General features: G+C 26.9%; 1 protein-coding gene across 2 annotated transcripts; it reads right to left on the bottom strand.

Annotated features, from left to right (window-relative positions):
* Window positions 1-631: 631 nt before the first annotated feature.
* Window positions 632-22293, bottom strand: LOC107455363 (oligosaccharide transferase delta subunit). 2 transcript variants are annotated; one of them, XM_016072896.4, is made up of 18 exons: window positions 22144-22293; window positions 19137-19333; window positions 17785-17877; window positions 17592-17700; window positions 16707-16770; window positions 14877-14991; window positions 12492-12581; window positions 12303-12410; window positions 11242-11438; window positions 9641-9758; window positions 9470-9561; window positions 7101-7302; window positions 6908-7012; window positions 5963-6043; window positions 5068-5163; window positions 4069-4144; window positions 1513-1648; window positions 632-789 (listed from the first exon to the last, which is right to left on the bottom strand). In XM_016072896.4, the coding sequence occupies exons 1-17, from the start codon at window positions 22154-22156 to the stop codon at window positions 1515-1517; spliced, it is 1890 nt and encodes a 629-aa protein (XP_015928382.2). In that variant the 5' UTR covers window positions 22157-22293; the 3' UTR covers window positions 632-789; window positions 1513-1514. The 2 variants fall into 2 exon arrangements, with proteins under 2 accessions (XP_015928382.2, XP_071041016.1); XM_071184915.1 differs by having other exon boundaries at window positions 5963-6039; window positions 6904-7012; window positions 22144-22288.
* Between the last annotated feature and the right edge of the window lie 176 nt (window positions 22294-22469).

Genomic DNA, 22469 nt, shown 5'->3' with positions numbered 1-22469 from the left:
TATTATGGCTTCGTGCATAGTTTATACTGTCGCAGAATTTAAGTGATTCTCAGTGTATGTTGAGTTGAGTGAAACGTTTCCTTCTTGTGATTTACAACTTTATCACAAACAATTTTAAGCCTTTTTCAGTCTTAGTACTTTTCTACTAAATCAAATTAATTGATACACTTTTTATTACAGATTGTGCTTGTCGCCAATGTTCTCGAACATAAATTTACTCCTCATTCATCTGAAATACTTATAAAAAGTGCAGCTTTTAGTGCATTGGAATAAATGTTAGTTAATAATTTTGATTATCACATAATAAAAGTGCTATATTCTAATTAAGTATACTCAGCATAAATTTTTAATTTCAAAATGATGCCAAATTATAATTTTGATAGTGCTTAAAAACTTTAACGGTTAGTTTAGCAATGTGTTTAGATAATAAGAGCAAAATACACAGAAATATTTTATTAATTTACATGCAAATCATGATGTTTCTTACAAAAAATGTTTTAAAAGGACGTTTTGGATAATTTGGAAATGTGGTTCATCAATATATTGCCCCAAACCAATCATATTTATAAAGTATTTGAAGAAAATAAGTATCTACTTATATTTCTACAACACCTTATTATACTGCAACTCCATAAATAAAAAAATGTTTTATTTTGTTCCAGTAGTTACAAATAACAACCACTCAAAATAAGTATTTAGTCCTACAGACATTGGACACTTGAAATATATACAATGAATAAACTTGATGAGGTGAAACAATTCCAAGTGCAAATGACTGTTTCGGAATGCCTGGAATAAAAATAAATTTATTGTTAAAGGAAATGTTCATACTGAAAAAGAACGCAAAAATACGATTTTTAAAAAACAGCAATATGAACTAATAAAAAATGTTATTTCAAAACATAAAGGTCTTGCGACAAATGATGACAAATCATAAAAAGTTACCGTCAATTTTGAATTGGCGTTCATTTATTATTCATGATTTTTTTATTCCTTGCAATTAATAAAATCATCATGATTATTATCAATACAAGTATAGCCAAAGCAACAGTTGTTTTCATTTCTATACTCTTATAATGTGGAATAATAGCATTTTTAAGGTTAAATAAATAAATAAAAACGTCTTCCTTAAAGAAACTAGATTTAATAAAGTATATAATCTGAAATAAAATCTGTTAAATTAGTCATAGAAATTTACCAACTTTTAGACTAAAAAATAAAATATTTTATAAACAGAAAATATATGTTCTTCATACATTTTTAACAAACACTTAATATTTGAAGACACATAGGCAATTTTTGTTTTTCTTGAGTAATTAGAAATTGAAATAAAATGTTCCACCTTTATGTCAAGTATTTTGAAAATCACTAAATAAATACTTGAAAAATGCATAGAATAATATGTCTATTGTAAGAATATTTGTACAAAATATAAAAATCAATTACTTACAATTTACTTTGAACAAAATAACTTAATATAATTGTCAAATAAAAAAATAACTAATTTAGTACCTTTATTTTTCTGCTGCCAATTTACTTAGCAATTTATGACCAGACACAAAGGTAAAAAGCCCAATTCCTAATAAATATTTCAATGTACAGAACATATTTAGATGCATCCAGAAGCAAGCAAAAAGGCAAAATATAGCTGAAAACAAAAAATACAATAAAATTAAAATATGTTACATAATTGTTAAATAGTTTTAAATAATAATTAGCGTTATAAACCTAATTTTTACTAGCAAAATGCTATACTAGTCACTATATATTAGCAAGTTTCTCATAGAAGAATTTACTGATATTAATACTAAAATGGAAAAAGGAATAAAATCGTAATTTTTCTACTTCATTACTCAATAATGATACACACAGTCATTCTGCACACTTCCGTATCTATTATGTACTGGTTATTACTATTCTGTAGTTTTTATTTTATAGCTAGTGTTGAACAGCCGACTTGATTCCGAGTCTACAGCTATTAATGTTAAACTCATTTCTCTTGTAATTTAGAGGCCAATCCATAAGACAAGGGAACTCCTGGATTAAGCATTGGGACATACTAATTTCGAAGGATCGATGGAACTAACCTGCATTAATTTTACATGGAAAGGAAAACTGCGAAAATTATTCACAGCCAGTCAGATGGCAAGGGGATTCTACTTCATTATCCATCTACCATTGCATTTATTTTACTTCAGTACTGTGATCAACATGAGACGGGAGTAGAATCTCAGACACCACTCAGATTTGAACCTGGGTCACCTCACTGGGAGATGAATGTTCAATTACTTGAGCAGCAGCAGCAGCTCAGTACAATATAATTGCTAATATGCACAATGTCAGTTCAAAAACTTAAGTCTTAAGTTCATCACAGCAATAGCAACTTTAGTGATAGTAAAAACAGCCGTATCATAACAAGCTAATTAAAATAACACAAAAATATTTGTGAAAATGCTTTTGGGCAGTAATAATCACAGATGCAAACAAAAGCAATTTTATGTGAATTACAACCATTCTGGTCCATGTAAGGGAAAAACTACCTGACATGTCGCAGTTTATTTTGATTATATTTTTAAATTTATAGCACGAGTAAATCTTACAATCAGAAGATACACAAACAACCAGTACACATGATAAAATTAAACACTGTAATTGTAGTTAGTGGTATATCACTATAAATAGTACTACCAAAATTATTTTTGTCCTAAAAACTTATAATAAGCAACACTTTCACATCATAGGGGAGTACTGAACAAAACCAAGTAATGGATAAAACTGAGACCTAACTCAATTGACTGGATTGATGTTGCCATTTACATGACATAGCATACAACTAGTAGCAGACAGTTGCCATTTTATTTGGAAATAAATGAAAAATAGTGTTAGCTATTTATTTGATAACAAGGTTTTGAATAATTTAATTATAAATGTTATGATTTTTACACCACCAAATTTACTCTGAAGTTTTTGATTGCTTGAGGATATTTTATAACACACCTTAAGCAAATTTTTATTTTTTGTCAAATGGCATTGTTGAATAAAATCAAAACTTTGTCAGTCAGATATATTGGGTAATAGAAAAACCTGTTAACTACAGGCTAGGCAAAATCAAAAAGGTTGAATGTACTGTCTTAAATCTGAGGATGAGCACATGAAACCTGTAACAATGCACAGATAAAAGTTTTATTAGTGATTTCTATTCTTAAACCCAATCAAATTACTTAATTTATTAAAAGTTACTTATAATGTTCCTCGATTTTTAATACTCTGTATGTTTCTCAGAGTGCAACAATCATTGTTAATTTAATGCTATAAATAAATATTTCAGCAATTTTAACCAACTTGGTTAAATAAAACGTGCACCAGCATAGTCCCAAGAAACAATCTACATTCCAAAATAAATCGAGCAGACCCTGTAGTGGTCAGGGAGCTGACCTCACATCGGAAAGGTCCAGTGTTCAAATCCAGGACAAGGCATGTTTTTTTATTCTCTGTACTATTTGTCTTTACTGTGGGAGCAATGTTGGTCCACTTAATATGGTGCCCCTAAAAGAGTGACCAACAAATCTGTTCTGTTATCTGAATAACGAATGTCAATAAGGTGGGCATTGGGGGAAAAAAAACTTCTAAAACAAGGATTTTTTCACATTAAATATTTTTTTAGAAGGGCTAATTTATTTTTTAACTAGGCAGTTTTATTTAGGTAGCTGCTAAAGAAAAAAGAAAAAGCTTGAGGACGCCATTTTGTCAAATTTTCTCTGCTCGCTATCTATCTGCTACTACTAAAATGATAAAAACGCCTATATGCTTTAAACAGTCTCAAAACAGTGAGAAAAAAAAATGATAGTTGAAAGGTTAATGATCCCTTTCTTTCTTAAATACTGCCTTTTCTGGCTACAACTTGAGATTTAGAGGAGAAATCAGTGTGGCCACAAGTTAAAAAAAATTAAAAATCCTCATCTAATTAAAACATTTTAATCAAATGTAACATTTGTTTAAAGAAATAAAACAAAATATCACTTATGGGAAACAAGATAAATTTACTAAAATTTAAAAAATAAGTCTTACCCAATAATCCTGTGTGAAATCCTGCAGCATATATTGAACATGGAAAATTCGAAAGATTTGCGCCTAGTTTGATCCACTAAGAAGATAGAAACATTAACAAAATAAAATTAGAGTACACAAAATGAACATATAATTTATAAATAAAAGTTCATAATTTAATTATTAAAAATAATAAATTATAATATAAACATTAATTCGAATATAGACAGATAGTTGCAGAGTCAGGGTATAAAATTGTTTTTAACTTGCAATGAGCCTAGATGACATTGAGAGACAAAAAGTCCAATATTTCAGCATCTAAGTCTCTACTACACAATCTTTGAGGTTTATGAAAGGAAAAAGATTTGCATACCATGACATCCACAAACACAAGCTAATTAACATATATTAGATGTATGTTTGAGGTATGAAAACAAACTCTGTACATGACAGTTCAATTATAGGATAATGTAATTTTGTGTGTCTTTTTTTTACGAAAAAATATTGAAGTCTTCAAAAATAAGTATTCTCAACTACAATAAGTTAGTTCAAAGATAAGGGAACAAGAGGCAGTCATGATTTCATAGCATTTAATGCATAGAGTATGAATAATGAATACCAGATTGTTTGATATTTTGGGTTAAAAGCAAAAATAAATTACTTATCGTTTTCTGAAAAACAAAAATTCAGTATCTGTGCATAAAAAACAGGAGTTTGCTTAAACATTTTTACTGAATAATAAAAAATAAAATAATATTACTTTAAAAATAACTCAAATAAATAAACAATTTATTTAGCCTAATATGGCAGTACTTTTATTTACAAAAAGAAAATTCTTTAAAGTTAATTTCCCTAAAGCAATTTCTTTCTTTCGTTTTTAACAAAAAAAAAAAAAAAATTATAAAGCAAGAAAAAAAATATTGCATACAAAGTCTTTTAAATAAACAAAACCAGCAACTTCACAAGGTAAGTGTGATCTTAAAATGAAATACTAAGCAAAAACAAAATGATTCAGCATACCAGTATAAGTAGCAGTAACAGAGGCGCTACACACAAAACAGAGAAGGTATTTGAAACTAATGAAGAAGGTATCTTTTCTTTTTCTCTAAACATATGCTGAAAAAATAAAAAAAATATTAGTCAATTAGATTATGCAGGAAATTTAATTGAAACATCAATTTGAATGTGGAGTTTTAATGAATTAAATTTCAAATTGTTATAAAAAACTTCACGAGTACTTTTTGATTTAAAAAAAATATTTATTCAGCCTTGTCTTTCATGGGACTGGGGAAATATTTATATCTACAGAAAAAAAAACCTANAAAAAAAAAAAAAAAAAAAAAAAACCTAACAAGCACATTATCTTAAATAATTAAATATTTTATTTATAGACAAAACCTTTTTTTCATATAAAAATAACAATTAAATGAATATATATAGAAAGACCGTANTATTCAGCCTTGTCTTTCATGGGACTGGGGAAATATTTATATCTACAGAAAAAAAAACCTAACAAGCACATTATCTTAAATAATTAGATATTTTATTTATAGACAAAACCTTTTTTTCATATAAAAATAACAATTAAATGAATATAAATAGAAAGACCGTACCATTCATTAAAAGTGATAAATGAAAATATTATAATCAAAATATTTTGCATTAAGAAAGGCAACGTTTAACTTATGGCTTTAACTAGTAAAGCTATACTTATGATATGTTTCATTCAACTTTGCAAAATTTAAAGCCTGAATATTATAATAAATGTTCAGAAAGATTTAGAAAATTATTCTGACTAGCAGCTCTACATTTTCTAAGAGTGATTAAATAATTATTCTTTTAGAAATGTCTATTAAAGACAATCAATACTAAAATATCCTTTTTAAGAATTTCATTGCAATAATTATTAACTTACTCTGATTTCTGGCTTTGGTTGATAAGGATTTTCAGGAGATTTCATGGGAGGTGTTCCTGGGAAACTAAATGTTACTTCTCCCTAAAGAAAAAGTTAATTTATTAATCTGATTTTAACACTTAAAAAATAACATTATGTTTCATCATAATAAACAATAAAAATTTGTTATAGCATTTTACTTTTTGTAGCTAAAATGGCAATTGTTTTACAATAATTTTGGTTGTAATGCAATTAATATAATGCAATGACATTAACTAATTTTGCTTTGGAAAAAAAGGGATATTTTAAATATCGTAGAAGGTTCTTATTGTTTTTTAATACAGGAATACACAATAAAAAGTTAAATTACTTTAGATTTTATCTTCTACTTTCCAATGGGAGACAGTCTAGCTTCTTAAAGTGTTATATTAGGAACCAAATATAGAGAAAAAAAAAAGAAAAAAAACTGGCAAAAATTAGACACTTTTGTTGGATAGAATGACAAAATTAACTATCTATCCTTTACTCACCTAAGAGCAGAATCTGGTTGCTTTCCTGCACAATAAACTATTTCCTATATCATGTTCTTTTATAATCCTTGATAGGCAAATTTTTACACAAACTAGTCTGAACAGCTAAATATATTTCTGATGGATAAAATTCAAATTAGAGTTAAGTCTAAAGACGTAAAAAAAAAAGACTTTACACATTAACATTTAAGTGATCTGGTTTCATTATGAATTCTTATAATTTAAAATAAAACCATAATAAAAAAATTAATTTCCATGATTATATATTAGACAAACGTTTCTGATAAAAATATTATTCTAAGACTGGGTATAATGGAGGATAAATAGCTGTTATTTATAAGCAAAAATTAAAAATATATATAAATATTAATATATCACAAGGAAAAAAAATCAAAAGTACTAACATTTGCATGAATTAATATAAATTAATACTTGCCATTTTCCACACAAATGGATTCTTCAAAACAGCATCACCGACAATTAGATTGATGTCATAAACTCCAGATGAATACAAGAAATCTTTACCCTTTACAGAAACATCCTAGAAAGCAAAAGTGAAATTGCAAAATATACAATACGTTTGAATCAGAACTAAAGGTTAACAATTTGTACATATTAACTACACTCACTAAGTCAAATCTGTATATGCTTGAAGAATCTGGCTCGGTCACAAAAACCACTTCTTGACCAGTCTCTTGATTTGTGAATTGGACAAATGCTTGATGAGCGACCAATGCGGTTTTGGCATTCTTGTCTTTCAATGCAAATTTCATGAAAATCTTTTGGTGATTATCTACATCCAACTTAACACTTTTTTGAGGATAAGTGATACTACAAGTAATAAATTTCATAATTAATATCCAAGTTACCACTATTTCCAGCTTAAAAAAATTATGAATTAAACAGTACTTGTTTGCAAAGCATAGAGGCATTTCTATAATATAAAATGCTCAAGTTGCCAACAATTACATCAAAACATGATAAATATAATAAAGCAATAATAACATCATATATATAAAAAAAATGCTTAAAAAACAATTAAAATACATATTCAATGGTTAAGAGTTAAAAATGCATACTGCACACACAGGAAAGGCATGAAATTTTTATAACTACAGGAAAGAATTAACTACTCTAGATTCTAAGGGTCGAAACGATAGTATGATAGGGTACATTTGTCGCATTAAATTGATTCTAAATGTAAACATGTTGTAGCTATAGGTCTAGGCATTAAATTTCAGTCCAGGAGTACTAGCCAGACTCAAATATTTGCTTGTCACTATTTTCATAAAAAATGTGAAAATTTTTCGAACTGTTAACATAAGTAGTATAAAGAGCTTTTTGGTGATCAAAATCGTAAAAGAATATAGAAACAGAAAAATTTAATCATTATCTCAAAAAAATGACATTAACTTAAAATAAGGTTGCCATAAAGTTTTGATATTATCAACACATCATTAAGATAACAGAATAATAAAAGAATTAATAACAGAAATGTTTTCCATTTCATGTTTGTACACTTTTAGTTCTTTTCACACCAAAATACCAATTGTCAATTTAAGTCCTAGGGTCAAACTCTGTTTGGGGTATCCATTTATAAAAAAGTCTAAGACAAGTGCCTCAGTCTTCAAAGAGTTTCTACGTGTTACCTGCAAACTATTCTGACGTACCAATCTGTAGCGTGTAAAATTAATCACTGAGATTGGGAAAAAATATGATAGATCAAAAACACAAAATTTCATAAGGCAAAACATACTGGCCAAACCTAACAGCTCGTCAGCAATAACGAGCAGAAATTTCATGCTTTATTATGGGTGACAAAAAACTGGCAAAATAAATCAATTCAGTTAAACTACCCCTATTTTATTTAATTAATAAATATTTATTGATTATCGTGTTACAATTTATATCTTTTCGAAAATGCATAGTTAAACTACTGAATACAAACATTTAAAGGTATTCAACTTGTTTTGATTCATAAAAAAATAATAATAAAAAAACATGTAATCAAAATTTTAATTTTATGTTTAGTAAGCAGGTGACCTAAAATTATAAATTTAAAGTAAAGTTTAAAAACTTAGAAAATATTTTTCAAAATAAGGGCAAATTTGAGCTTAAACAATAACAAGCGTCAAAAACAATAACAAGTGTCTACAAATTTTTCATGCCAAGCTAACAGGTCTACGACAAATTGTAAAGGATAAATTTTAAAATAATTTATTTTTCCTGTCAATAATGTAATCATCCGTGTTTTGAACTAAAATCTGCAAAAAAAAAAAAAGAAAAAAAAANAAAAAAAAAAAAACAAAAAAAAAAACAATAATTTAGAACTAAATACATTACATATAATTTCAAATTTTTAAAGAAAAATTCTAAATATTCTTAGTTAAAGCTTGATAAAAAAAACAACAAATTCAAACTTAGACCTTAGCTTTTAGTTCAAAACATTGTTAATATTATACAAAATTTACATTCGAAATTTCAAAGGATTCTGTAAAAAACTTTTTTTTGCAATGTGTATTAGTGTAAAGAAACTTCTCAACACCATCGCTCTATGGAAAATGCATTTAAAATGTAAGAAAATTCTGACAACAAAAGAACTAACATTTCAAAAATTGATTACTGAAAATAAAGTTTGCTTTAAAAATATAATTTATTCAAATTAATCAAGGTTCAAATAGTCAAAGCAAAACATTTCAGTTTCGTTTTTGTACGTTTACTTTCAGTTCCGTTGGTCAACATAAAGAAAAAACTAATGTGACTTCATTTCTATAAATTAGAAATAAAATTTTTAAAGGGTCTTGGGAAGCTAATGAGCTTAAGTTTGTTTAAATATAAATAATAATGATAAAAACATAATTTTCATCAAAATTACCAATTTTTATCTAGTTGGATACCTTAAAAGGTGCAGCCCTCCTCTAAATCATAGATGATATACAGCCATGAACTAATATTTAGATATATAGAATAAAAAGACTTATGCTATTTTTTAAACTACCTTGTAGTCTTAGTAGCTGATACTTGATCTCGATAAGCAGTTCCAATTTCTGCTCCTTCAACTGTAACTTCAGTCATGACTTTAACGCTAATCTAAAAAAGCATATAGTTGTAGATAATAGCAGAATGTATGAAAAAGAGAGACAGTAAAGGTTTAAATAAGTATTATTACTTGAGCTCCGGCATTTCCAATTAATTTAGGGTCAGCTTTACTTGGAACAGCACTGATAGTCACAGTGTAGAAACCTCGCAGAGGCTTGTTTTCCAGGAAATTCAAAGTATAAAGGATACTAAAAAGTAAAAACACCCATAAATGATACTAAACATTCAATAAAAAATAAATTTATATGTAAGTACAAAATATTTTATGTATTATAATTTACGGTATAGTTGTCAACATTAACTGAAAATGTAAACAAATAAATTTTTTAAAAAAAATCCCTTTTTTTAAAGCTATTGAATTCAAAAATGGTAGCATTTAAATAAATTCCATTCAAACTTTCTATGATCAGCGAAGATATTACCTTCAATCGAAAGTGATAATTTAAAATGAAAAAGCTTAAATTTTTGAAATTCATTTCAAGAAAATGCTATAAACTGGCTTCAAATTTTACTAAACTCTGAAATTATTGTAGCACAACTTTTTTCCTGAAAAAAAAAATAATAAAGTTTCTTTTGTTTTGTATAAATAATCACTGATGACTACCACTAGGTTTTTATCAGTAATTATTATATTAAATCATAATAATGTTCTACAAATGGCCAAAAAGAGTTAAATTTTGATAAAGACATTTTAATATTATACCTTTATTTGAAAAAAAAAATGATGAAAACTTTACACTGTAAAATATTATTAGTACTATGTGAAAGGTTTTGTTGTATGGTTAAATCACACAGTAATGGAAATTTATTAACCAAAAATTTGAAAACCAAAAATAATTTTAAATACAGATTTAAAATTTTACTAGATGTAGGACATAAACTACTAAAATAATCAAATAAAAATAAACTTACTAAATTTTATTTTTCAAAAATATAAATAAATTTCATTTAATTAACTTTAAATAATAGTTTTTTTTGTATGCTTTTAATTTTAATAAGTACTAATTAATAGTAAAAAAAAAATTAAGCTGATTTTTGTACAATTTTATCCTTGTCTTCTATACTCAGGATTGAAAAAACACAAAAAATATTTAATCCTATTGGAAGTGACAATGAAAATTTTCATAAATCAAGCATTATGCAACATTTGCACACAATAACAAAAAATATTAAATTTGCATGCAATAAGATAAACATTTTTGTTATTAATTTATAAAACTATTTTATCTACTTAAAGGCTCCATTAAGCAAATTTTTTAAGATAAAAAAAAATGTATAGTTCCTTGATGTTATCACATGAAAATTAAAACTTTGATGAGCATAAGCATTTAATAAATTTTAATGCCTAGAATTCAAAGGATAAAAGTAAATTAGAAATGGAATGGAAAAAAAAAAGGAATAATGATTGGATGAAAAGTTCCAAGGATGGTTAGTTCATTGCCAAAGAATTTTAATTAAATTTTTTTGGATTGATCAGATTGATTTTAATACAAACCATGTTTTTTTCTTTCTCTTTTTCTAAATTTGACAGAAAAATCTTAAAATATATGCTTCATTTAGTCATCAAGCTAAATTATTTAATTTAAAGAAATATATTTTATTTATATATATTATTTATAAATATATTTTATTTTTATTATAAAGAAATTATTTTATTCATAAAGCTCTTACTTGCTGCCCTTCACTGGTTGGAATGCTTTTTTACTCATAACTACTACATCATCTCCATTTCGTTTAGCATTATCTACAGTCACAGTTAAAGGTCCCAAGGATGAGCCTAATACATTTGTTATACGAACTTGAATATTAGGATTTTCATCAGATAAGGCACTGTTACTAGCAAGTGTAAGAGCAACAGGGATATGAAACTGAAACGGAAACAAAATTTTAACATTTTAGTATTAAAACACAGGTCAAGAGTATTAAATTTAATACTTTTATCGACCAACTATAAAAAAAAATAACATAAATTGAAAAAAATATATATATAGCTGATAAAAATATAAAAAAACTATTAAAATTTGTAATATAAATATTAAAATAATTCAACTTAATTGATTAAAAAAAGCATAACGATTTAGCAATATGAAATGTTACCATCATATTGAATAAAAGCGCTGATCTACTTTTTTTTTCCTTCTTGCTTTAAAATATTTTTTTCAATCTTAATTTTTTCTCTACAACTGTTATAGTAAATAAAAATTAGCACAAACAGCATAAAAGTGGTTAACAATTAAAAATCTGTAATTATGGAATACATAAACTTTAAAATTAATATTTTCCAAATACATATCACAACTTTCTACAGTTCCATCAAATAACCATATGGAAATTATATTAAAGATAATATTTAATGGAAATTTTAAAGAAGAGTTTTACTAAGGTAAGTTAATTGATTCTATTTTGTACAATTAAAACTAGTAACTTAGAACCTCATTTTCTAATAAACAACATACTAAAAGAAGTAATTTGAAAATATTTATTTATACTAATATACAACGCAGTTCTTACAGAGTTTATAGTTTTAAAGTTCATGGTAGTTCCTTTAGATATAGTAAGAAAAAAAATTCAAAATTAAATTTATAATTTTAAGAAATACAGAAGAAAATATTTTAGCTGAAGATTCAAAGATTTTTAATAAAGTTTAACAGGTGAAACTAAATTACCCAGGCCATGTAAATTTCAGAAATTAATTTCAATGTTTAAAAAAGATTTTGTACGCAATAACTCACCTTATTTGTAGTGAAAATCTTGAGCACTTCTAAGAGCTGGGCAGCACCTTTAACACTCTGAACAAATTTCCTACTCAAGAAATAGTTTGTGAACTTGATAGCTTGTTCCTATAAAATAATGATTTTAATGAAATAATGGAGAGAGTTTACAATTAAAAAAGTAATGGCAGGAATAATTGAATTTCTTACAGGAGTAAGAGCAGGAGCTTTTTTAGAAACTGTGGCCAGTTTGTAGACCCCACTTATTGTTGTAGCTGTAATTCCTAATCCACCCTCAAACTGTAACACAAAAAATCAATACATTGAATCATAAGATGGTCAAATAGAAAAAGAGGAAACACACACAAAGAGGAAACACACACAAACAGGAAACACACACAAAGAATGCTCTTGAAAAAATTAAGATTTGTTTGCAACAAATTTGCCAACAATATGTTTCTTTCGAAAAGGGACTTAGTATCAAAATTAATGTTAAACATTACTTATAGTTTTTTTTAAACTCTTGATAAGAGAACTGATATAATACAAGCATATCAACAGCTCAGATAATAGAGCATTTAAAAATATAAATATTATCTTTGAATAACAGAATATTAGCAGCAAAGTTTTATTTATATTAAAATATTACATAAAAATAAAACCATTCAATAAAATATCAAGAACTCGAGAAGCAAAATATGCCAAAATGAACAAATTTTCTACTGTTGTTGCAGCCAAGTATGGAATTTGTTAATTAATTTTGGCTTATTTTGCTTCCTGAGCAACAGTAGGTTATAGCAACAACATGGAAAATAAATATGTGAATTAATTTGCAGTAAGCTGCATTGAAAAATCCAGTTCATCAGCATTTGATCCTCAAACTATAACTAATAAATTTACTGCTTTCAAAAAATAAAAATAAGCATGAATATTTATGTCAGCATTATTTTTAGTCAACTAATTTTACAAACAGGGAGAAAATAAGGTAAAACTATTCCTTAATTCAATTACTATTAATGACAGGAAAAAAAAATATTGCAATATTTGTGGACATTGTAACATTTTCCAAAAATAAATAAGAAAATGAAAAACCTTTAATATGTATATTTTATTCAAAATTAGGGATGTAACGAATAGTTAATTGGCCAAATATTCAGAAAAAAAAATCAGTCAAATACTAAATATTTGGCTTCAAAACAGCAAAAAATAAATTTTTTTTTCATATAGAAATAAGTTTAGTTATTGAGAAATAATTATAACTTAGCTGTATTATTGGTATGGGATAAAGGGAAAAAAATTTGAATTGAAATGTTGAAGATAATAAATATAATTAAATATTCAGAAAATTAGAAATATTTAAGATAAAAAAAACTGATTTAACAGCTGTTAAAAAAAAAGACTAAAGTTGCAACAAAAAAAAAAGAAATAGAAAAAAAAATCTTAATTCTTGAAACAAAACATTAAGCTAAAAATAATATTTTCCGGAAAAAATTTCTTTTAGTGCATCATAATACACTAAAAGAGATGTCTATCAGAAACCCTTTTAAAAATGCAGCACTATCATAATAATGCCTATAAAAAACAAAGATTATAAACAAAAGCAAAACAGAAAAAATAAAAATCGATCTTAATTTTGGAAAGAAAATTTCAAAGATAAACTTTTCAGTTTTCCAATTACCGTATTTTCAAAAAAAGTAAAGATTAAAGTCTAATAGAAAGTAGAAATCCTCTTATTTTCTGGGTCATAATAAAAACATAAGTTTTTTAAAAAAGAAAAAGCTAGATAGAAACCAAAACAAAAATTGTTCTTAATTTTTAAATGAAAGTTTTAACGCCAAAAATAATTTTACTTTTTTACCTTGCGTATTTTCAGAAAAAAGTAACCATAAAAGAATAAAGTTCATTAAAAACACTCTTTAAAAAATGATGTCATAATAAAAATGCTGATAGAAAGAAATGTTTATGTAAAAAAACAAAACAGAAATTTTTTTTTCTTTACTAAATTTATTAAAATCTCCCCCCCCTCAAAAAAAAAAAACCTAGTTGAAAAATAATTTTCCAAATAATACTTTGCCGAATGGTGGGCCAACAGAATATTCAGCAAAATGGCCGAATATTCATTACATATCTATTCAAAATAAGTATTTTTACAAAGATTTTTAAAATTCCTCCATTTAAGATTAGTTAAAATGTATGCTTTCATGATCGGAAATCAATTACAATCGAAAATTGGAAATTATGCAGAATTAATAACTTGCATTCCTAACTACTTGGAATTGTACTTCTGATGGAAATAGAACTTAATATACACAAAAACAAACTTGCATTAAAAAGATCCTGAAAATTTACTTTGTTTTGATCAAACAAATAAATCAAGCTTAGTTAAACAACTATTACACAAAATTTTAAAATGAAATTTCAAATTTCAAAAAGTTCATTGCCTACAAAGCAAATATCAATTTATCATTGACACTTTATTTCATCATTAACTTTCTTAGCAATATTTAATGAAAATAAATTCCCATAGATTACAATATTGTAAGTGAACAAGAAGTATTGTAAATGAACAAATATAGTAGAATTGGTCCAACTAACCTGTAAGTATTTACCATCAACTTCATCAGCCTGCACAATAACATCCTCAATTCTTTCAAAAAATTGAGTTACATCACCAGGCAGAACAGAAGCAACATGGAATGCATATGCAAGGCTAAAAAAATAGGCACATTTATAACCTTAAATACAAGTTAATACATAAATGTCAAAAAGAAAACATATAAAACAGAAGGAATATGATTTCTAAATAAGTTTTTGTGTCAGTAATTTCAATCTATCATCAAATGGTGCAATGTTTTTTATTTTAATAATTTTTTTAAAAAATTTATATATTAATTTAATATAGTTAAAATTTTAAACAATCTAGATTTAACAAATATTTTTTTGTTTCAAAATGAAAATTGTGGTAAATTTCCAGAACATACTGAGAATAGCAAAATAATAGATCCTGAATAACATCTGATCTAACAACTAAATTATTTAAAAATGAAATGCAATCTTAATTGTAAAGTGCAAACAATCCGATCAAAAAATGTACATTAAAAAAAATTAACTTTCAATTTGTGTCTAAGTTTAAGAAATCAGTCACAACGTAAGAAAGGTAAAAATATCATTAAGAGGTCACATTTTTTATACCTCTCTCCTATAGATATAAAATACGCAGATTTTTAAAACTTGAAATAAATATCCCGGGTAAAAAAATTTACAATTTTATTATTTAACACAACTACATTAATTAATTAGTGTATTTAGGATCTGCTCATTAAACTATCAAGATAGCACCTTAGTATATAAAAATATAAAGAGTAATACAAAAATATATTCAAGATACTAAATGTGTACATTAAATTGAACAATTCCACAGAAAGTAAGACATAGTGGATGCAGTACTTTCTTAAAATTATATTGACTTCAGAATTTTTTTTTGAATTCAAATGGAAAGTAAGACATAGGGGATGCATTATTTTCTTCAAACTAAAATTATTATTTAATAACCCTATTTTAAGCTAAAAATATAAAGAAAACTAAACTGCAAGAATTTTTAATGCTGCTCGGTAATTTTCTTTTTCTTTGTTAAAGCATTACTTTTTAAACTGTTAGTAAGTATGCCATGTTTTGTTAATAATAAAAAAAATGATAAAATAATATGTATTACTGAGGTAAAAAGGTTCTATTTAATTGTCCTTTGAAATGTAACAAGAGTGACTGAAAATTTATAAAGGCTTATTTTAAATTAAAACTTTTTTAAAACTAAAAATATCGATATGACCTGCAGTTATACAATGGCTTTTAAAACTGATGGATACAATTTATCTGCTGTTATTTTAAATTTGATTTTGGGTCAAGAGTAACGACTAACTTTTCTGTTTATTGAATTATTTTTGTCACTTTAACTGTAATAGCAATAAGATTGAAGTTTTAATAAAGTAGCTAAACTCAAACTTAGCATATCTTCAACACATTAACTTAACATAAGATATAGATCAGAACAACAAATGTTTGTTGCAAATAATAATTTTATAGAAATTCTATATGCTAATAACTAATTTAGAGAACAAATTTATAATTCTTTCATAAGCACATAATTTTGAAAACTGCTGCACCAATAGAAATGATCCCTAAAGTTTGAAAAAATGCTTGAGAGTATCAATTATTATTCCTTATGAAAATACAATACAAAAGATATTTGATAATAAACCAACCTAGAAAACAAAACAGTGTGACTCAGTCAATTTTTTTTTTACTGACTAACAATAACACAAAAAAAAATTATTGTCTAATAATAACTTAATCATATTCATAGTTAAATGAAGATTAAAGGAAAACAACATAATCACTTAATATAAAAATTTATAGTAAATTACTTACTTTATGACACTATCATCCCGTTTCAAAGCGGCAGTTAAAACTTTAGACACCTTCGCAGAATCAGCTGTAAAATATGAGTTAAACATGAGAAAGAATAGTCAATTTGAATATTTTAGAATTTAACTATATTTATCAAGCGTTTTCTAATTTAAAACAAGAATCATTATTACAAGTGTCAGACTCGGGTTTTCTAACTTGCCTAATATTTTTAGGCTTATTACAATCAGATTATATATCTTTAGACTAATTAGGAAATGTGCAAAGACTTACTAAGACTGAATTTACTCAAGCTTATAGCAATATACTTTGAATAAGACTATTTCATCATTATTTTATTCCTATTCCAATCATTATTCCAATTCCAATTATTATTCTGGACATATTGGAAACCGTATTGGAACATATTGGAAACCTGGGCACATTGAATTGTTTATTTCCTAAACATATGAGGATTCACTGCAATAAGCCTAAAAAGTTTCAGGTAGATTAGTAAATAGTACACATTTTTTTTACAAGGCCAGTGTATTGCTAACTAATTCTGGCTCTTTGTAAAAGGCTGGAATTAATTAATTAGTCTAGCACAAATGTATGTGAGAAAAAAAATACTTTGAATAAAAGTAATTGAGAATTCAGTGGACAAAGTTAGAAGAATAAATAAGAATATAAAAAAAATAATCAATAAATCTTTCATAAAATAAACAAACACCTTTTGGTGTTTCTAATTTATATCTAATGTTATTAATATTATATCTAATTTAAAATTGATTTTAAATTAGATCCAAATTAAAAAAAAAAAAGACAGTATATTACCTTTTTCAAAAAAATTTTCGAACAATATGAACCATAACAATATTTATACAAGAAAAGAAACTTAAAAAAAATTACTTTTCAAATTCAAGTTTTTTAATGATAATACAGCATGATAAATATCTTGCATTGGTGAATCTTCAGCTATTGCAGAATCCAAAGCTTGTTGTAATCCAGTAGTTGTCAGCTAAAATAAATAAATAAAAATAAAGTATTATTAGAAAAATAATTTAAAATGAGGAAATAATGATAAAAGTTTAATTAAATTTACTTTGCAATTTGCAAGCTTTCCACCACTAGTTGCATGAAAAAGTGTTTCCAAACGTTTTTTGTCAATCTTGGAGTCAAAAAACCTGCATGGATCCTATGATTAAAAAAATTATGAAATTAATTAAAACAGGTTAGAAAATTATCAATTTTTGTACATTAAGCATTTTTTATTTAATTTAATTTAAAAAAAAAAATGGGGATACTTCTCTTAACCACAGAGCGATAATCATGGGTGCAAGTTGGAAAAAAGGCCAAGACTGAAATTTTTTTTGACTGAAATACCTAACATACGCAATACCCCCTCGACATATGCAAACTGTCTAAGAAAGCTTTACCATAATACATCAAGTTTAAATACTGTACAAAAAATATTTATTCATCTGTCTTTTGATAAAATAACAACAGGACATAAGAAAGTAGACCAATAACGTAGACCTAAAAAATATTTTTAAGGACAGGGGGAAAAAAATTCCGATTTCCGTCTTCAAGTCTGTCTTGTTTCCGTCCGCGGACACTTTCGAAAGACGGAAATCCGTCCTGGGGACGGAACACTTGCACCCATGGCGATAATCAAATGGCCTGTTTGATTATTTGCCCTAGACGACATATTTTAAAGGTCATGTAATCTCAAGGTTTGAGCATGTATTTTACTTAACCAACTTTAATTAATCATAACTACTGCATTTCGATCCAGTGTATAAGTCTACTCTCCGAAGTTTTTAGCAATTTAAAGAGATAATGAAAAACTCCCCCCCCACTTTTTACATAAAATATATTTAATAGATAAAATAGTATGACTTTTCAGAATGAGTCAACTTTTGCTCTTCCACACTTCAAATAATATTGTTTGGTTTTTGATTTTGATTAATTCTTGTTATTTGGTTAGTATTGTATTTCCAATTTGTTGGATGGTACCAAAAATGAAATGAAATTTTATAGAACTTGAAAGAGAAAGATTAAATCAAATCTCCTGTCGAATAGAACCTTTATAATAAGTAAAAAGATTTTTTTATTGTAATAGCATTGTTCTTATTATGTTTGTATTTATTATCTTGAATATCACAATAATCCCTAAGGTTAATCAGATTTTGGAGAAAAAAACTTATTCTAAATATGTTAGTGGTCTATAAGTGGAACTCCAACTTCATGAACTTCATTGCAATTTAAGTTTTTAAAAGTCTACTTAAATATTGGTTTGTCAAACATATATATGAAGTACAAGATTTTTCAAACATAGTACATTTTTAAAATTTATTTAATAAAAAATTAAGCATCTTACATAAAAAATAGGCAAGGTTTATAAAATAAAACTTTAATATAAGCAAGCCAAAAAATTTCATTATTTTCACTTACTTCAGGCAACTTTTCATTAAGTAATGTATAACCTAGAACAGCATAGTGAGCAGTTGTAAGATCATTCAGAGGAAAAGCGGATGATAATATTTTCTTAAGTCTTTGCTGGTCAGCGTTAGTGAGAAACGTGGAAGGTGTAAGTGCATTACAAGCGAAAAGTAAGGAGATAAAAATGCAAAGTATGCCTAGGAATTGTTCTGAAAAGAAAACACATTTGTTACAAATATTTTTAAGATAAAAACCACAATACGCAAGGTGGCCCCTAACCCCCTAACACACTGAAAAAACATTTTTTCTCTGATTTTAATTGATGCTTAAAAAGAATTTATTAATTAATTTTTCAAGATTACTATATTGGTACCAACCTCAAAATAATTCCTAAGTTTTGGCGAGATAAAACTAAGGAGCACATCAACGAAAGGAACTCATAGTCACTCCAGAGCAAACATCTCCATGCTTTTTTAAATTTTTTTCTCCGCCAGTTAGCATAAATATCAATAATGCTAATATTTTATTAATATTGAAGCAAAAATTTTTGATATAGATAGTAGTAAAATATTTTTTAATAAATGTTAGATCAACTTCTACATAAATTTGATGAAAAAATTCATGGATCAATGGGCCGGGATAGCCTGGTCGATAGCCAGCTAGGCCCACCTCTGAGAGTTCGAACACCCTTGGCCGAAGACTCGTCGTGTAGTAAAGTGACTGATGCACGTTAAATCTGTCAAGTCGCAAAAGTCCTCCATGTTCCCATAACAAATCAATACCTCTGGGGGTACTGGATGGGAGAGCGATCATTCTCTGGTCAAAATTACGATCTGTGGATGAATGAATGGGTCCACCCTATAAACCGATGCAGTGTTTTCACTACAGCGCGAGAACGCGAGAATCTCGCATATTTTTTTCTTTTCTCGCGTTAAAAAATGATTACCGCGAGAAATTCGCGCACTCTATAAATCAATTTCAAAATTCGCGAAATTCTCGCATCTTGGAAAAAGCTTCGAATTACGTCATTTAGAATAAAATCAATTTCACTTTTCTTCCTGGATCTTCATTATTTTCAACACTTGCCCCGTTATCTAGCTTCCCTATTTACCAGTAGGTATTGTTCAGAACCTTTTCNATAGTAGTAAAATATTTTTTAATAAATGTTAGATCAACTTCTACATAAATTTGATGTAAAAATTCATGGATCAATGGGCCGGGATAGCCTGGTCGATAGGGAGCTAGGCCCACCTCCGAGAGTTCGAACACCCTTGGCCGAAGACTCGTCGTGTAGTAAAGTGACTGATGCATGTTAAATCTGTCAAGTCGAAAAAGTCCTCCATGTTCCCATAACAAATCAATACCTCTGGATGTACTGCATTGGAGATCGATCACTCTCTGATNGCTTTAAAAAATAGAAGACGTTAAAAATGTATTATAACAAAAGAAATGATTTTTTTTCCAAGTCTATTTGCATTTTTTCAGTTTTTAGAAAGCTCACTTAACTTTCTGAAATCTCACCCTGTTTTTGAGAAAGGGTGAGAAATTGTCACCCATTTTTTTTTCTATGATGAAAACACTGCCGATGAGACGTTTGGCGTGGCAGAAGTCGAATTCTCGGCCATAGATGGCGCCACTGGAAAACAATAACACCCCCTCTGCTTAAGCAGGCATGCATCAACAAATGGATCAATAATATAGAACTTTTAGTAGATGTAGATTTATATAAAAATAAATCAAAATCTTAAGTAAATATCACTCAGAATCGTATCAGTGTTTTTAGAAAGAATATTGCACTTTAAGGTATCTCAAAGGCTAAATCAGGGCTAAGGATCAATCAAAGGCTGAACACAGGTTTTGGAAGCCTCCAGACTAAATTCATTACGGGCCACAGCTTAAAAGCATGTGTCACATTTTCATATTCTGTAAACTTGCGGATATTTTCTTACATCATGATCTGTCGTGACAACTATTATCAATAAGGTGCTGAATAGGTTTTAAACTTAAAACTCTACTTTAATAAAAGAAAAAACATGTAGAGGTTTGCCAAGGGTGACAATGATTTATACTTTACGAGTTGCTACCTTTCTGTGTTGTTGTTATTCTTTAGTTTCCCGCAGGCCCCTGCTCAGAATTAGTCAAGACTTTGCGTTTATTCAGTCACAGACCATAATAATAAAATCTTTCTGTAAACAATCCGATTTTTCTTTTAATTTAAAAAAACAGTAGTTCATACACGTAGGATCTCAATATATCAATGTTATGTATGACTTTATGTCTTATCATAATGCAAGCTTTGTATCATTAAAATAGTAAAACAATACAAATAAAAAAATTTTGAAAGAAATTCCACATATTCTCTGAAAAAAATTAGATTTTTCTTGAGGAATTCCATCTGGGCCCTATTGTTCCTATTTCACCCCATTTGTACGGCCTTGCCTCTAACTTAATTTACTGTTTTCTTTTCTCTAAGTTAAATAAAAAAAATCACAATAGAGTTATGAAAATCTGTACTAGTCTTTATAAATTTAATTATTTGCATTGCTGTAGAGAGATGTTTACACTTACTTTAATATTGCGGTATAGTACTAGAGATAGTGATTCAGAGTAAGAAATACAACCTACTATTCTATAAACGGGGATACTTATGAGGATTATTTTAAGAACAGTAAAAATTCATAGATTTACATTCAGTATTTAATAAGAATTTGCTGTCAAAACCCACAAAAAATTTGCAAGACCAGAAAACTATTAAAATAACAAATACCCTTTGATAATTGTCTTACTGAGAAAAAATCCCATTGAAGTCTTAGTTACATAAAATTTCATTCAAGAAGATAACAATATGAAAATTAGATGCTTTATACAGATTATCAATTATCAAACGAGATACCGATAACAATTTAAGAAAACATGTACATTTTAAAAATTAAACGTCGATTTAAAAATTAGTAAAATGTGTCCTCGTAAATTTAAAAAAACATAGCAAATCATTATAATGTTAGTTTCAAATACTTACTGTAAAAAGTCATGTTTACATTCAACAAATTTACAGACCGACCGGTCTTCTCAAGAAACGCAAACCGACGTGTCGATTAACTGATGCCATTTTTTAAAAGCCATGAGAAAAGTAAAATAAATTTAAAATTATTTAAGAAGCAATACTGTCTATTTTATTTTTAAGCAAATCAGAAATAAACTAGAGATTTATAAAACTCTTTTTAGCGAACTGAGATTCAAAATTAATCGTCCTTCTAATTGTAATAAGCTATGAATTTCAGATGGCATCATCACATTTCTTTAAGCAGACCGATCTTCTAGATCGGTTGCTTGAATGAATTAGGT

This window comes from Parasteatoda tepidariorum, chromosome 9 (assembly GCF_043381705.1).
Source record: "Parasteatoda tepidariorum isolate YZ-2023 chromosome 9, CAS_Ptep_4.0, whole genome shotgun sequence".
Classification (NCBI taxonomy): Eukaryota; Metazoa; Arthropoda; class Arachnida; order Araneae; family Theridiidae; genus Parasteatoda; species Parasteatoda tepidariorum.
Note: the sequence above shows the minus strand (reverse complement) of the source record. Positions and strands in the feature narration are given on the sequence as shown.